This window comes from Bactrocera dorsalis, chromosome 3, assembly GCF_023373825.1.
Source record: "Bactrocera dorsalis isolate Fly_Bdor chromosome 3, ASM2337382v1, whole genome shotgun sequence".
Classification (NCBI taxonomy): domain Eukaryota; kingdom Metazoa; phylum Arthropoda; class Insecta; order Diptera; family Tephritidae; genus Bactrocera; species Bactrocera dorsalis.
The window spans coordinates 30,236,166-30,254,197 of NC_064305.1; the positions used below are offsets into that span (position 1 = coordinate 30,236,166).

At 34.6% G+C, this 18,032-nt stretch overlaps 1 protein-coding gene across 1 annotated transcript; it reads right to left on the reverse strand.

The window, feature by feature from the left end:
• Positions 1–5,607: 5,607 nt before the first annotated feature.
• Positions 5,608–17,483, reverse strand: LOC125777527 (uncharacterized). Its single transcript, XM_049452630.1, has 4 exons — positions 16,955–17,483; positions 12,965–13,295; positions 6,397–6,620; positions 5,608–6,330 (listed from the first exon to the last, which is right to left on the reverse strand). Exons 1-4 carry the CDS (start codon positions 17,381–17,383, stop codon positions 5,767–5,769), a joined length of 1,548 nt encoding a protein of 515 aa, XP_049308587.1. The 5' UTR covers positions 17,384–17,483; the 3' UTR covers positions 5,608–5,766.
• Between the last annotated feature and the right edge of the window lie 549 nt (positions 17,484–18,032).

Below are 18,032 nucleotides of genomic sequence, written 5' to 3' on the forward strand. Positions count from 1 at the left end.
TTAGGTGGTCCATTCGGAAAGTCCAATTTTGGGCAACTTTTTCGAGCATTTCGGCCGGAATAGCCCGAATTTCTTCGGAAATGTTGTCTTCCAAAGCTGGAATAGTTGCTGGCTTATTTCTGTAGACTTTAGACTTGACGTAGCCCCACAAAAAATAGTCTAAAGGCGTTAAATCGCATGATCTTGGTGGCCAACTTACGGGTCCATTTCTTGAGATGAATTGTTGTCCGAAGTTTTCCCTCAAAATGGCCATAGAATCGCGAGCTGTGTGGCATGTAGCGCCATCTTGTTGAAACCACATGTCAACCAAGTTCAGTTCTTCCATTTTTGGCAACAAAAAGTTTGTTAGCATCGAACGATAGCGATCGCCATTCACCGTAACGTTGCGTCCAACAGCATCTTTGAAAAAATACGGTCCAATGATTCCACCAGCGTACAAACCACACCAAACAGTGCATTTTTCGGGATGCATGGGCAGTTCTTGAACGGCTTCTGGTTGCTCTTCACCCCAAATGCGGCAATTTTGCTTATTTACGTAGCCATTCAACCAGAAATGAGCCTCATCGCTGAACAAAACACGCGCGCGAAACACATTTCGAACCGAACACTGATTTTGGTAATAAAATTCAATGATTTGCAAGCGTTGCTCGTTAGTAAGTCTATTCATGATGAAATGTCAAAGCATACTGAGCATCCTTCTCTTTGACACCATGTCTGAAATCCCACGTGATCTGTCAAATACTAATGCATGAAAATCCTAACCTCAAAAAAATCACCCGTTATTTATTTGCAATGTTATTGCAATATTATTATACTCTCGCAACAAAGTTGCTATGGAGAGTATTATAGTTTTGTTCACATAACGGTTGTTTGTAAGTCCTAAAACTAAAAGAGTCAGATATAGGGTTATAAATATATACCAAAGTGATCAGGGTGACGAGTAGAGTTGAAATCCGGATGTCTGTCTGTCCGTCCGTCCGTCTGTCCGTCCGTCCGTGCAAGCTGTAACTTGAGTAAAAATACAGATATCATGATGAAACTTGGTACACCTATTTCTTAGAAGAAGGTTAAGTTCGAAGGTTAAGTTCGAAGATGGGCAAAATTGGCCCACTGCACGCTCACAAAATGGCGGAAACCGAAACTTATGAAGTGTCATAACTAAGCCATAAATAAAGATATTAAAGTGAAATTTAGCACAAAGGATCGCATTAGGGAGGGGCATATTTGGACATAATTTTTTTGGAAAAGTGGGCGTGTCCCCGCCCCCTACTAAGTTTTTTGTACATATCTCGGAAACTACTATAGTTATGTCAACCAAACTATATAGAGTCGTTTCCTTCAAGCATTTCCATATACAGTTCAAATAGGGAGGAAATCGGATAAAATCCACGCCCACCTCCCATACAACGGTTATGTTGAAAATCACTAAAAGTGCGTTAACCGACTAACAAAAAACGTCAGAAAAACTAAATTTTACGGAGAAATGGCAGAAGGAAGCTGCACCCAGGCTTTTTTTTTTAATTGAAAATGGGCGTGGCGTCGCCCACTTATGGACCAAAACCATATCTCAGGAACTACTCCACCGATTTCAATGAAATTCGGTATATAATATTTTCTTAACACCCTGATGACATGTACGAAATATGGGTGAAATCGGTTCACAAACACGCCTTCTCCCAATATAACGCTATTTTGAATTCCATCTGATGCTTTCCGATGCAGTACAGAAAGGAAAAAAGTAAAAAATTCGTGCGACATAACTCATTGGACTTTAGCTAAATATGAAAATAAATTAGTTTTTAATTAATATTTTACTGAGTAGTCATTATTATTTCTGATTGAAACGCATCCTTATTCTATTCCAGGCTTGTTTTAAGGCAATTATAGCTTGTTTTTATAACCGTGGACCTGTTCCCTGTTAATTTGCCTGTTGACAATTTCCCATAAGTTTTCAATCGGGTTCATGTCAGGAGACTGGTCGGACCATCTCAAAATATAAACTTATTATTCCAAAAGCCAATCCTTCCCAACTTTCAAGGTGTGTCTGGGGTCATTGTCATGTTGAAACTGCCAATCAGGCCGCATTTCTTTGGATAGCGTGAGGCAACATTTGGGTTTGCAGTATATTTTTATATTGGAACCCATCCATGTTCCCTTCTATTCTGTAAATAGGTCCTACTCCCTGACCAGAAAAGCATCCCCACACCATTATGTTACCCCCACCATGCTTTACTGCACCCTGCAAATATCGACGGTCTAAACGCTTTCCTGTTGGCCTTCGTACACTTGTCATTCATCCGAGTTCTGCAAATTAAATTTGGACTCATCTAAAACAATATCGACTTCCATTGCTCTACAGACCAACGAATATGCAGTTTCGCAAAGTCCAAACGTGCTAACCTTTTTTTTTTGGAAATATATGGTTTTTTCGCAGCACGGAACCTAAAAAGACCGACATCAACGGCGCGCCGTTCTACCGTACGCGTACTCACTCTTGTTGTAAGCTATCTAAAACTTTTTTTGCTGATATCTTTGGATTTTTTTTAACTCCCGCATTATTCGCAAGTCATATTTTACCGAATTGACTCTATGGCGTCCTCCAATATTAAGTTTTTTAACGATTCCTTCAGCTTTGTTCTAGCGTAAAATGGCAGAAACAGCTGATTTTCCTATAATAATTTTTGCAAAGCTCCTTTGTCTCACATATTTGGTTAATTCGCTTATAATTAATAATTTAAATTCAGTGGGACATATTTTGCCTAAAATTTTTGTCTAAAATAATTTTTTAGTAGCAATATTTGGGAAAAGTTTATAAATTTCCCAACACATCCGTTCCCAATAAAATAAACAATTAGAATTAGTGGGATCTACGATTAATAATTATAAAAAAAAAACATTTTCTCGCCAGATAACGGTAAATTAATTCATTGGAAGTGGTTATTTCGATATCCAAAGTGGTAGCCGAATGAGTTATGTCCCACGAATTTTTTACTTTTTTCCCTTCTGTTATAATTTATAAATCTTACATAATAGTTGAAAAATAAAATTGCGTTGTTGTCTTAATATAGAATATGTGATCTTTCTTTTGCAAAAAAATTACTCTTCTAATGCATCTATGTAAAAAGTTATGACGGAATGTGTGTGAGACTCGAGTTAGTCCAATGAGTTTTGTCGGACACTGTATACATATGTATGTTTCAATATATGGACAATATTTTTGTTTGTTTGAGTGCGTGTAGTTATGCGCTAATTGTGACTTTACTTTTTTAGTAACTTTTTAGTACTTAAAATTTAATAGTTTAATTTACCCAACGTAGGGTATATCGAGGGTGGCAGAGTGTATGCCGTATGTAATCATAAGGTACGCTTCTATATTTTTGCAACAGAAGGAGAGTGCGAGACCGTAACTTAAAACATACATACAAGAATGTGCATATACTAAATTAGAAGTGAAATTAATACGATCACTTTGATATGGGCTTAACGTATATATATACCCCTTGTCACCAATTCCTCTTTCCTTTTTTCCACTCAGTTCCTTCCAGTCTGCTGGCTACGACAATGGCTTTGTAGTTTTTGTTGCTTTATATTGTTTGATATTTTTTGTTCGCGCCAGAATATTTGTTTTTGTTTTCTATTAAGGTGCCTAAGTTTTTCGCGCCCGTTTCTTGTTTAACTTTGTTTTTATTTATGTTTTGTTTTATGGTTTGGCGCCCGTATGTCTGTTTTTTTGTTGTACCTGTTGACTGTTTTGTATATTTTGAGTTTTCATGTAATTTGGTTTTATTTTTGTCACTTCACATTCTCTGTTACCACCGTGAATCTTCATATATTTCCATACGTATGTACGTACGAATGTATGTAAATTTATTTTTAGTTTATTTAGTTAGCAGTTTCTTTTTTGTTGTATATTTATGTATGTGTTGGATTTTTCTTTATTTTTTTTGTTCTGGGTTTTTTTTTGCACTGCTCACTTTTATGTTATTTGTTTGTATATATGGGTGTATATATATTTATTTTATCACTGCGAAGTACTTATTATTATTATTCTTTTTTGTGTGTTCTTATAAACTTATGTTCTTAGTTGAAAAATGAATTACGTTAATTTTTTTTAATCCATAGTGCCTGTCCCTATGGCTCGAAGGACAGCAGAGCAGAGTAAACACGGATTATTGCTGATTGGTAAGTGTTTCATATTCGTCGACCCATGTCTCGTCACCAGTAATTATGCATTCCATGAAGGTGGGATCCGAATTGGCTCAATCCAGCATGTCTGCAGCTACCTGCTCTCGATACCTTTGATCAATATTTTTGGACATTGTAAAATTCTACAAACACTACCAAGGTCGACTAAGATTAATAGCTGCATTTGCAGCTATCATAAAATTTACCTGTTTTCCATATAAGCGATTCTAGATAATTTCTTGATAGGGTGTATGTCATCAGCATAGGCTACAAGGGTCCGTTCTTTTAAATTTTTTGAAAGCTCATTTGCTACAATTATCCAAAGGTATTGTGACAGTATACCCACCTTCGAAACGAATAAGACTCTCACCACTCTCAATGGGATAGATACATAGTTAGTTAAGTACCAGCGCTGTTTATACATTACGCATTTTGTCTGCAAAAATATTTACCTTTGATTCCAGGGGATTTAAATGGTTCGAAGCCGTTTCTAACCCCTTAAGAGTGATGTGCTGGCTCATTTCGAGTTCCGCAGGTTCATTCTTCGCGGATATTCATTAGTTTTGATTAGCTTTATTACCTTGGAGGGCAGATATGTATAATTTATATATTTAGAAATTATAAACCTTTTATTTTTAAACTGTAGACTGCCTGGCTTGTTGAAAAAAATAAAGTCTGATTAGTCTCGAAAATAGATTTTTTCGAAAAGTGTTTTGAAAGAGTATTTTGAAAATCATGAAATAAAAGAGAGTATTATTATATAATATCAGATATAAACTTTAAGTCTCAAAAACTATCGTTCAGATGCTGCTATATTATCTATTGATCTTTTTATCTTTTTCTGGATATTTTTATTAAAATGCTCTCCTACAACGCGATCCAGTTGTAGGCTACCTTAGTGGCATCATGACAGTATTTCGGTAACTTGAGCTTTTCTAATATCTACTCCTGTTTAATATATTAAGGTATCCTTGGAAAATAAAATGGAGTTCCGCTTTGCATAAGAAAAACTACCTGTAAGGTTCACTTATAATCAGCTGAAAGCTCAGTTATCTCCATTACATACAGTGGACTCGCGATAATATGAACTAATTTAAAACAGGACTGTTAATTTTTGCGAGATTGTTCATATTTACGAAAGGTGCAAAAACGAAAAATTGTAGTATTAAATTAAATTTTTTTTTATTTTAAACTTCAAAATAAACTTGTTTTATTAATTTTTTTCCTTACACAAATAAAACAATGTTGCATGTAAACAAAACAGTTTAGATATAATTTCATATTATACATATTTTAATTTTATAAAAGGTTGAAGCTCATTTTGAAAAAAAATCGGTAATCTTCTTTTGCTGTTTCTTTTTTTCAACCACCTTAAAAACTGCTTTTCCGCTTAGTTTCTTTAATACATTTAAATTCTTTTGTTCAACCATTTCACTTTCAGCCCATTCCAAAGCATTATTAAATATGTCAATAGCTTCTCTTGCTGTAATCGTCTTTTGCGACTCTACAGTATAGTCGTCTTCATCGGATATTTCTTGTATTTCATTTTCATTGAATTCAATAGCATCCTCCTTCCATTCTCTACCGTTGCAAGCATTGATTCCAATCTGCAGTGAATATAAATAGTAAATACAACTTTTTTGAGTTTACGTTTCTGATAAAACAAACCTCAGGTCTCAAGTTTTGTAAAAGATTGGCTGCGCTCTCCTCCAAGTCCCCCACATTCATATTCAAGTTCATTCGAAGGATATTCAAAGGAATTTCATCTTCAGGATCTTCTTGATTTTCAAGCATACTCAAAACATCGTTCCAGCATTTTGATAGCACAGCCTCATCCACTTTATTCCATGCAGATTCAAGGTCAATAATAGCATCCTTAAATGAAATTTGCTTCATAGACTCTAGCAAGTCACATCCTGTTGCAGCAACGGAAGCCAAAAGACTGTTTCTGTCATAAAGTTTTGTAATCCTGATTGCATTTTGGTCCGTGGGTTGTATAAGGGGGGTGACGTTGGGTGGCATAAACATTGCTAAAATAGAGCCGTCTTCACTTTTGAGTTCATCCTCAGGTGGATGCGATGGAGCGTTATCAATTAAAAGGACAGCCTTAACTGGTAGACCTTTTTTTGTCAAAAATTTCGTTACCTACATATTTAAGTTGTAACACACATAAATAAGTTGTAAGCTACTGAAATACGAGTTAAAACTTACCTCAGGTATGAATGAACGATGGAACCAATCTTTGAAGATAGCGGCAGTCATCCAAGCGGACTTTGAATGTCTATAATTAACAGGGCAGTCAAACCCCTTAAAACAACGGGGGTTTCTGGCCTTGCCTATCACAAGGAGCTTGAGTTGATGAGATCCTTCCGCATTTGAACAGCATAAGAATGTTATTCTTTGCTTTTCCATCTTTGCTCCTGGGGCTGTTTTTTCTAATGATGATACATACGTCTTTTGTGGTAAAAGTTTCCAAAATAAACCAGATTCGTCGGCGTTGTAAACTTGCTCCCGGCTTAAACCAAGGACTTACATTTTCGTCTTTAGAGCTTTTTTGAATGGATCGACCAACTGGGGCTGTGAAGATAGTTTTTCCCCAGAAACTTGGAGCAACCGAACGCCATATCTCTTTTGGAAATTTTGGAGCCATCCATCAATGTATTGTTAACATATTTAAGGATAGCATTTTTATTTTTCTTTATTCCACATACTGTAGACTTTGCCACTTCATATTTAGTTGCTAAATTTGTAACACTTGCACCTTTTCGTAAGCATTCCAAAATATCGGATTTGTCCCTTAAAGTCAGAAACGTATGCTTTTTTGTGTGCATGTTTCAAAATTATTTACATTTGATTATTTCTTAAGAAAATAAAGAGGCACTTATGCTTGCGTGCAATCACCAACCAAAAACACTTAAAAATTCTTACAGACGACTGACGTAGACAAAATCAAACCCTGTAATGAGCACATGTAAGCATTTTCGAGCGATGGGTAAATACATGTGTATGTACATGCACATTGTATTCGAATAACTAGGGAATTCCCCAAATTACAAAGCGCTTTAAATTCGTTATTGACAACAATATTGTTCATATTTTATATCTTTTGTCCAAAGCTCGTATTTTAGAGTAGTCAATGGTAGCCAAAAAGTGTTCATATTTTGGGGGGTTCATAATTTAGGGTGTTCATATTATCGCGAGTCCACTGTATGTATATATTTTGAATTGTGTTTGTAGCTTCCGCACGTACTGTGGTTTTCGAAGATCGCTAGTAAAGTAAAGTAGTTTTAACTGTTCTTGTTGAATATTTTAAAAGTTCGCTGAAGCCCTTCGCCAGAGTCCGTGGTGGGCTTCACAAGATTCGCACGTTTTTCAAAGATGTCATCTACTTTGAATGGAATTCGGAAGAGCTGCGAGCTATTTGGTTTCAAAAGATCATTGCCACAGTGTGATTTAACGTAGTAAATTAAAAGAATTTACAGTGTACAGATACTTGAAGCTCTTAGATAATGGATGGCTCGTGAACATAACACAAAACTCTGCGGCGCTTTCTGTGATGTACTACTATGAAAAATAGTAAGACTCTGTTAATTTTTAAATTCTTAATTTATTCTCCAAAAACAATACACGTGTGCCAATGCAGTATGCGAAGGTACATTATCATGGTTCAAAAACCAAGAGTTGCCGACTCTGGTCTCTTTTTACGAATAGATTCGCGCAAACGACAGTCACACCTTCATCTCGCCCGCATAGTCATATACGCAATTCATTCATTTCTTTTAAGATAATTTAAATACATTTTGCAAATAAAACTCGTTCGTTGGTCAGGTGGTCGCAGCGATGGTCGCCTTTAATGGCTATTTAATGTGTCTGACTATAATGGCTTTCGGTATATTTTACTTTTTACGGAACCAAAGTGAGACATATGTTGGTAATGAATGCAATGCAGCGTTCACCTTACAGCTGATAAACATACATGTGTATGCAACAAAAGAGTTGAAGCTTTCACTCCAGTCATTCGGTATTATTGAAATGTGCCATGGTGTCCAGAAAACTCTGCTGAGTTCTCTCTTTTAACCCATACTCGTACACCGTGTACCCTTTCCACATGAGTGCAGGCACGTACAGCTTTGTGGATATATACGTTTAGCACTCACTTCACTTGCAATGCAACTCGCAATACTCTTCCCTTTCCTCTTACTCTTCCCCCTCCTCCTGTTTTTTTAGTCTTCCTTTTCTTCCACCTATTTTTAATGAATTGTTGAAATCCTGGGTTGTGGATCAAAGAATCGTGGACATAGATCAAGGATTTGCGGCATTTGTAGTTCGAGACTTCAGTTTTAGAGAGTTTGGAACCGTCCGCGCGAAAATTGTAGGATTTGGTTAAGTGAACTTGTCAAATTATTTTGTTAGCTTTGAGCTTTGGCGTCAGTCTGTTTGAATACTAAGAATATTCTGCCGCATTCTGTCGTTCCTTGAAATTTTCCAAATTATTGCGACACTTAAAATTTATCATAAGAATTTTCTATTTACTTGTTATCATTAAGTTGTATTTATAATTTTCTCTCTTCTCATCTACTACTGCAAGCAAACATCTTTCCTGTCTATTTTCTGAATTCCACAATATAAGTATGTACAGTTCACAAACAACAACTAGAAGATTTACCGCACAAACTATTCACGCTGCCAGCTTCTTCACTATTTACCACATTACTGCATTTAACTCGCTTCCAATCCGCTTGAATTACAGTAATACTCCATCGACTGCGGTTCATTGCTTAGTAGCTTTCACACTCAGTCTCCGGTTGCGCATCCACTTTACTGCCCTTCGGCAACGATTTAGCGTATATGGTTCACGAATTTACGAACAGCTTTCTTTTCCAAAACTAAGCAGTGGATGAAAACATTCCAGCTCTGAAAGTATTCGACGCAGTACCCGCCGCAGGGAGCAGAGGAAGAGGAAGACCTCCACTCCGTTGGAAGGACCAAGTGGAGAAGGACCTAGCTTCGCTTGGAATATCCAATTGGCGCCACGTAGCGAAGAGAAGAAACGACTGGCGCGCTGTTGTTGAGTCGGCTATAATCGCGTAAGCGGTGTATACGCCAGTAAAGAAGAAGAAGAAGCAGTCAAGCACCGCAGCAGCCAGACAGCCAACTCGCTAGCGAGCAGCTTGCCCAGGCAATTAGAAACACTACAATAGCTTTGATAGTCAATCAAATAGCTTTACGCCGACCATCCCGACACTGTCGCCTCTTGTCGCGATTCCGAGATTACTGACACATTTACTCATATACAAGTTTCAAGTATTCCTGCGTGCTATCCAACAATATAGTACGAGTATGTGTGGTATCGTAATATTCGTACTCTTCCAACATAAGCTTAGCTGGTAAAAAATGAGATGGTTCGCTACTTGGATTTTAAAAATGATTTTCGTTTGGTTTGTTAGCTGGTTGTCTCGTTGGCCTGTCACATTCGGAAAACAAAAGATGCGCAAAATATGAAATGATGCAAGTCGTTGCACAGCATAAAATCATTGTGACAGCAATAGTAACAAGCAGAATCGACTGGAGTCGTCGGGTGTAAGCGTGTAAATTATTAAAACGATCAGTTATGGGGATGAGGCAATTGTTTACTGAGGCTACAGTGTTGAAAGACTTAAAGATGGTAGCCGGTAGTGGAATGTCAGTAATGGGTAAGTAAGTTCAAAGAATGAAGCTTCTCAGTAGTAATCTTCGGTACTTTCAATGCTTATTCGACAGCTCTCCCACCTTCTACTACCAGAAGGATTTTGAGGTTTTAAACTTTCGATCGGTATACTGAATATAACTTTTTTTTAACAGTATGAGTTTGAGAGGTTAATGTTCTAATCAGTAGAGTGAGTATTGTGACACCTTTTTTGCTATTCATTCCCAGCGTGATTTCGAGAGATTAAAACATGCTTGTTTATTAAATTTGGGACTAACCGCCGCAGGTTACAGAAATTAGCAAACTTCTTTCTTCGATAAGCTTCGGTTCTCTCGGTGGAGGCCTTAATCAATACCTGCGGATTTTGAAAATGGTCAGATAATTCCTTTCCACGGAGAGAAGCTGATCCGATGTAGAGCCCACTAAATGGTGTGAGGTTAGCGATATCTGATATGGTATAGATTCTCTTTTCTTACATGTGCCTTTAAATATTCAAACACTTAAGACCCAGATCTTATAAGAACATAAAATCTTTTCGACGTGAAGAACATGCGATAAAATCTTGATGAGGGTTTCTTAATTTCTCGACATTGTAATAGATTGAGCCACGAGGAGACTTGGCTAGGTCCATTAATATGATTATCTATTAATAATTAAAACCTTAATCACGATGTTGATCTTAGTTGAAAAGCTTGAAACTGGATTGGTCCAAATGAAAACCAACCAATGAAACAGATCTAAATTTTAAGCATTGTTCGCAAAGGCTGACTAATTTTTCGTGATCCCGTGACAGCTAAGCCTACACAGTCGGCTGTGAGATGTCCCGGTATCTTGCGAATGATTTTGTTCTTCGCCAAACCCTAGTAAGATTAGAAAGGAAGGAAGGATAGAAGGAGTTGTTGTTTTGTTTTTTGCAATTATCCGTTTGTTCTCAAGAAGCTGTTCATTTGTCGGATCTGCCAATATCTAACAATTACAGCTACCACACAAACGGACCGATTAAAATCAAGTCCTTGTATGCAAACAAGATTGGGCAATCGGTTATTAGAATTTAGTTCCAACCTGCTTCTACAACACTTCTTCTTCTTCTTCTTTACTGGCGTAGACACCGCTTACGCGATTATAGCCGAGTCAACAACAGCGCGCCAATCGTTTCTTCTCTTCGCTACGTGGCGCCAATTGGATATTCCAAGCGAGGCCAGGTCCTTCTCCACTTGGTCCTTCCACCGGAGTGGAGGTCTTCTTCTTCCTCTGCTTCCCGCGGCGGGTACTGCATCGAATACTTTCAGAGCTGGAGTATTTTCATCCATCCGGACAACATGACCTAGCCAGCGTAGCCGCTGTCTTTTAATTCGCTGAACTATGTCGATGTCGTCGTATATCTCGTACAGCTCATCGTTCCATCGGATGCGGTATTCGGCGTGGCCAACGCGCAAGTTTTAGGTTTGTTCGAGCGGAGGAATAAAAATGCCGATGATGTTATTTCTATGACATTATATTTTATTCTCTGATGTTTCAAGTTATGTTCTGCTTATATAACTACTAAAGTGATTACAATTTTCTTAATCTATTTCTTTGTTTTGTTTATTTTCTTATGAAATACAATATTTGTAAAATGTAATCTTATTTTCTATTGAATGCAAACAAACATGACTGTGGGGTTTACCCGATAATGTTTGGGTTATCATTACAGTCAAACATAAGGACCAAAACATGTTTGTATGCATTTGCATTATGAATACAATATTTGTAAAATGTAATCTTATTTTCTATTGAATGCAAACAAACATGACTGTGGGGTTTACCCGATAATGTTTGGGTTATCATTATAGTCAAACATAAGGACCAAAACATGTTTGTATACATTTGCATTATGTTCTTTATCTCTACTTGTTATCTTATATTTTTTGTAATGTTTACTTGTTTTTCTTTAATCTTTTATTTTGTCCAATTTATAATATTTTGTTGTGTGGTGTCTGGTTGGGATGATAGTGTACACATAACTCCTCCCTCCCTTAATGGAAAACTCTCCTGAGTTTGAATAGTATTGTTTTTCATTTTTTTAATTTTACAAGATATTAAAATTATTATTATAATCACAATAATACTTAAAATTGATATTCCAATATGAGAGATATTTTTGTGATATTTTAATTCATTAATTTCTTTTAAATTTTCTTCGTTTTTAAATACAAGGTCGTTAATTGTAATTTTGTTAGTGAAATTGTGAGTATCATAGTTTGGATAATAGAATCTCTGATTGTATGAAATTTTAGTATTTGAGAATGTTTGGTATAGGGTCTTAATAGTGCAGTTATTATAATGAATCAATGTAGTGTTTTTCAACTTAATTTTTCTGTTGTCGCAGTTCTGGTTTAGTTCTATGCCATTTGCATTTTTTATTAAAATAGTTTCTTCATCAATTTGTAAAATTTCTGTAATGCTATTTTTGATAAGTTCACAATTTAATAAGTAGATGCAATGTTTAGAAATTTGTAGTTCATTGAGTGTTTTAGCTTCTTCGAATTTATAAGTGACATTTTTGTATTCAAAAACATTTTCGATTTCTGCTGTTATTTCTTTACCTGCTGTGTTTGGTATAGGAATAATAGTTTTTAATTGCACCGATTGAAATTCTTTTGGGATTTTGACTACGAACATTAACAAATTTTCTTTATATTCCAAGGCGCATAATTTTATATATTGAAGTTTGTTGAGGTCTATGTTGTAATTATAAATTTCTTCATTTGTTAAAATGCTTGGGTGAAAAATACCATTTTTTGCTGAAATAATGTTTTCCTGAATCTGGTTTACTGCGTCTTTGAGAATGTTTATCTTTATTGTTTGTTCATGAAGAATCAATATTTTGTCTGTTCTCTCTTGATACACTAAAGAATTATTTCTTTCGTCTTCAATAATTTGTTTTAATTTTGTAAACGTGTTCGAAAAGAAATTATTAATTTTTATTTGGTGGTCGAGAGCTGTAATTGAATTATGTAAATTTTCATCTACTTTTCTTAAGGTGATTTTCAATATCTATTCTATCTCCATCATCCATCGTTCCAAATAGAAATTTAAGTACAGAACCTATACCGATAATTAACCCTCTCTTTTTTCTACTAACTTCTTTTCTTGGGATTAATGTTTTGATTTTACCTCTCAAGATTTCAATTTCATTAGATAGGGTGTAGTAATGTAAATGTGAATATGTTTGCGAGATTTTTGTTATATTATTTAGTATGTAAAGAATTTCGCGAGGGTCAATTATGTGAATTACGAGGTCAGATGATGTAACAATCTGTTTAGTGTTGGTGATGATTTCTGCGTATCCATTGTCGGTATGTATTTCATGTACTTCCAGTTTGGCTGCATTGCTAATTATTACAATTGCTATCATCAATGTTATTTTGAAGATGTATTTGACCTAAAAATTTGTTTGGACGTTTAATATTTGTCGGGTGAATATTATCTAATGGTAATTTTCTATACCTTGGTTCGTATTTGTGCCGAACTGCTTTATAATTTTTTACGTAACCTTCTTTTTGAGTGTTATTAAACTCTTCTCTATTTCTATTTAGTTTTCCTATGCATTTTTCTTTAGTCTTCTGAATAGTGTCTTTAATCAAATTCTTATTAGTTTTTCCATTTATAACCTCAAGAGGTGTGGCTTTAATTGTAGAATGATAAGATTTGTTATACCATTCTATGCTTTGAAATACTTTTTCCGCTGTCGAAAGGCTTGGTTTTTCAATTTCTAGGACTCTAATTCTTTCGGATAGAGTATTATGAAATCTTTCGATATCTGAATTCCCAGTATGACTGTTTGGTTTTGTAAAATGAACTTCTATTTCTTCTTTCCTAAAAAATCTTTTATGTTAATTGAGTTGAATTCATTATCTAATATTAACATTCTGGGTCTACCTTTGATAGAAAAGAATAATCTAAGCTTTTCTATAATAGTTATACTGTTTCTATCTTCTAGCTGAAATGCCATAGCAAATTTCGCAAATTTGTCTATAAAAGTAAGGAAGTAACATTTTTTATTTATGTATATATCCGCGTGAACTATTTCATTTATATCTGATGGTGTTTTCGTTAATTGAAATTTTGGTTTTAAAGGTTTTCTATCATATTTTGCTCTATTGCAAACGTCGCAATTATTTATATATTTTTGAATCAAAACTTTCAAATTTTTCCAGTATGTTAGTTTTTTCAATTTTTCATAATTTTCGTTAATACCTGCATGGCCTGTTTCATTTTTATGATATTGAGCAATTTGTTTATAAACTTGTTCTTCATTTTTCATATCTTTAGCATGGAATTCACATCTAAAAAACTTTACATGTCTATTAAATATTTGAATAAGCTTTTGCTGAACTATATTGTACTGATTATCGGTTAAATAAGAAAAAATACCTACTTTTCCACTATTTATGTGCTTACGACAAAGATCTATGAAATTATTATTTTTTATATCTTCTGCGCTAATAAAAATTTTCTTCGTGTTGCCTAGTTCTTCAGATTCCATAATTTTCTTGTTTGTTAAAATGATTTGTGTATTGAAGCGATTTACAATAGTGTGTAAAATTGGAAAATGATCATTTAGTTCCTCCTCTTGAGAGTGGATTGTAGCATTTGTGCTTATGTTGTCTTCTTCCAATGAATGAATCTCGCCTGTGTTACTATTTATTCTACTTAGAAAATCGGCTACGTTATTTTCCTTTCCTTTCACGTAATTTATATTAATATTGTATTCACCTAGTTTAATTAACCATCTTTGCAATCTTGGGTTAATGTCTTTTCCCTTGTTTTTTATTTGGAGCCACTTAAGTGGTTGGTGATCGGTTAAGAGATCGAATGCTCTGCCATAAATGTATGGTCTATAATATGTCACTGCCCAGACAATAGCTAGTAGTTCTTTTTCTGTAGTGGAATAACTTCTTTCGTGTTTGTTAAGTGTTCGACTAGCATAGCTTATATTTAGGATGACTGTCCTGGGTTAATACTGCGCCAATTGCAAAGTCACTTGCATCAGTTGAAATGCCAAATTTTTTGTTAAAGTCTGGATATTTCAATATTGGTGGGCTTACTAATAGATTTTTAAGTTTTTCAAAGGATGATATGTACTGAGGATCGCGAGTGTTTATTTTAATATCCTTTTTTAAATATTTTGTTAAACCATGTGCTACTTTAGCGTAATCTCTTACAAATTTTCTATAATAACCTGTTATACCTAGGAATGATTTAATTTGCTTTGATGTAGTAGGCAACTTTAGTTTTTGTATGTTTTCGATTTTGCTTAAATTTGGTTGTATCCCTTCTGTTGTTAAAGTGTGACCTAGAAATTCAGTTGTTTTCGCGAAAAATTTGCATTTATCTACCTGAATCTTTAAATTATGTTTTCTTAATGCTGAAAATATTTTGGTGATATTTTGGGTATGTTCTTCAATACTTGAACTAAAAATTAAGATGTCGTCTAAATAAACTACACATATCTTGTTGATATATTCCCTAAGAACTGAATTCATTAAACGTTGGAAAGTTGCTGGTGCATTCTTTAGTCCGAAAGGCATTCTAATAAATTCAAAGTGTCCTTGGGGTGTAGAGAAAGCTGTTTTTGGTCTATCTTCTTCTTTTATTAATACTTGATGAAAGCCTTTTGCAAGATCTAATGTTGTAAAATACTGAGTTCTTCCAAGTTTGCTGAGTATTGTTTCTATATGGGGTATTGGAAATTTGTCATCTATAGTGACTTCGTTTAGCTTCCTGTAGTCAATAACTATTCTCCATTTTTTCTTCATTGAATTGTCTTGCTTTTTCGGTACAATCCAAAGAGGCGAGTTGTACGGGGAATTACTTTCTTTAATTATACCTTGGCGCAACATCTCGTTCATCTGTCTAATAATTTTTTCTTCATGAATTTGGGGATATCTATAAATTTTATTATAAGTTGGTCTACTTGTTTTTGTAACTATTTCATGCTGAATTTCATGAGTATGAGAAAGGTTTTTACCTTCTTGGAAAAATAAATCGCTATTTGCTTTTAGAATGTATTCTAATTTTTGCTTTTCTTCTTCATTCATGTCACTATTTGATAAAATATCTAGCAAATTCTCTTTACATTCTGTAAGTATATTAATATCTTCGTAATTGTAAGGGCATGAGTTTATAAATTTAATTTTATTGCCGTTTATTTCTACATACTCCTTTTCTAAGTTAATTATTGCTTTAATAGGTTTTAAAATATTTTGTCCTATTATTGCATCAAAGTTTTTATTTTTTATGTTGGTTAGTTTCCAATGTATATAACTTTTTTCATTGAATTCGTTTGGGGTTGGGGTGACTAACTCTTTATTTAGGGAAAAATTTTCCTTAATGGTGCTAAAGTGTATTGGTTTATCAAGCTCAATGCATTCATAATCTTTTAACACATTATATTTCAATAATGATGTTGTAGACCCTGTGTCAAAAGACATTTAATTTTGGAATTTTTTATGGTCACTTCTATTATCGGTAACGATTGTTTTGGGCTGACAACCGAAAATTTGCTTGTTCTTGAACGTGATCTATTTCCATCGGTTCGGGGGGGTTTTGTCTCCTTTGGACTGAATTATATCTTCTAGATTGTTGTGAATTATTTTGCGTACTTTGTCCAAAGCTAAATTGTTGATAATTGTCATTTTGGTTAGAATTGTTACGAAATTCTCTCGGCTGATTTTGTCCAAATTGAAAATTATTGGAATTTTGCATATACTGGTTATTATTGAAATTGCCAAAATTGTGAGACAAAGAATTTCTATTTGAAAAATTTCTATAATTATTTCTTTTATAATTGTTTTGTCTTTTATCAAATTGTATTAGCAAACCTGTCTCTTGAAGAACGCTAAAAGCCTCTCTAATGGTGCTTATATTTCTACTAATCACTACACTGCTTAAGTTGGGGTGTATCCCATTTAAAAATGTTTTTAGAATTAAACTTTCGTTGTTAATTGGGGAAAATTCTATAGGCTTTATCCTATCGAATTCATGTTTTAAATTTAGTTTATCTAAAATATCTTTTAAATTTTGGAAATATTGACTTACGTTATAGTTTCGTAGTACAATCGCCTGATTGTAAAGGGTGTGGTACGACTCCTTTACTCCAAAATTCTTTATGAGTTCTTCTCTCATTTGCTGCCATGTTGGTGTAGGTCCCAAAGGCCGGATGACACTTGCTGCTTCTCCTTTAATTTTTGTTTTGACGTGTCGCTGCGTTACAAATTCCAACATTGATGGGTTGGGGTTGAATAAAGGAAGGATCATGTCAACTTCCCTGATGAATGATGATAAATCTCTGCCGTCAAAGTCCATGATTCTTGAAGCTTCCTTCAAAATTTGCGATCCTGTCATCTGAAGTGGTTGCTGCTCGCCTGGATTCATTGCTGATGTATCCTCTTTTATTACAACTGAACTTGTTGTTGTTGCTTTGTATGGTGCACTTCGCTCTTTCTGCGTCTTCTGTGTGTGGGGCATTAATCTTTAATCCCACTCTTCCTGGTAATGTTGATGGGCGGAATGAAGCTATTCTTCGCCTTCACAAATTGTAGTCCTCGGAGTCGCTCTCCGACGTTCCAGATAACTTGTGTAGAAACTTAAATTTCTTAAACTTGGCTATCTGTGCCGACCGACTTATATATTTGTATATATAAGAGATCTTTTTAAAATGGGAGCTAATCTTAAGATTTGCTTCCCGTTGCTAAAGCTTACGAAACTTAAAAACTTCAGTTTTTAGTATCGCTCAACTTTGCAGTTTGTTTTTACCGACTGCGCCAGTTTTAGGTTTGTTCGAGCGGAGGAATAAAAATGCCGATGATGTTATTTCTATGACATTATATTTTATTCTCTGATGTTTCAAGTTATGTTCTGCTTATATAACTACTAAAGTGATTACAATTTTCTTAATCTATTTCTTTGTTTTGTTTATTTTCTTATGAAATACAATATTTGTAAAATGTAATCTTATTTTCTATTGAATGCAAACAAACATGACTGTGGGGTTTACCCGATAATGTTTGGGTTATCATTACAGTCAAACATAAGGACCAAAACATGTTTGTATGCATTTGCATTATGAATACAATATTTGTAAAATGTAATCTTATTTTCTATTGAATGCAAACAA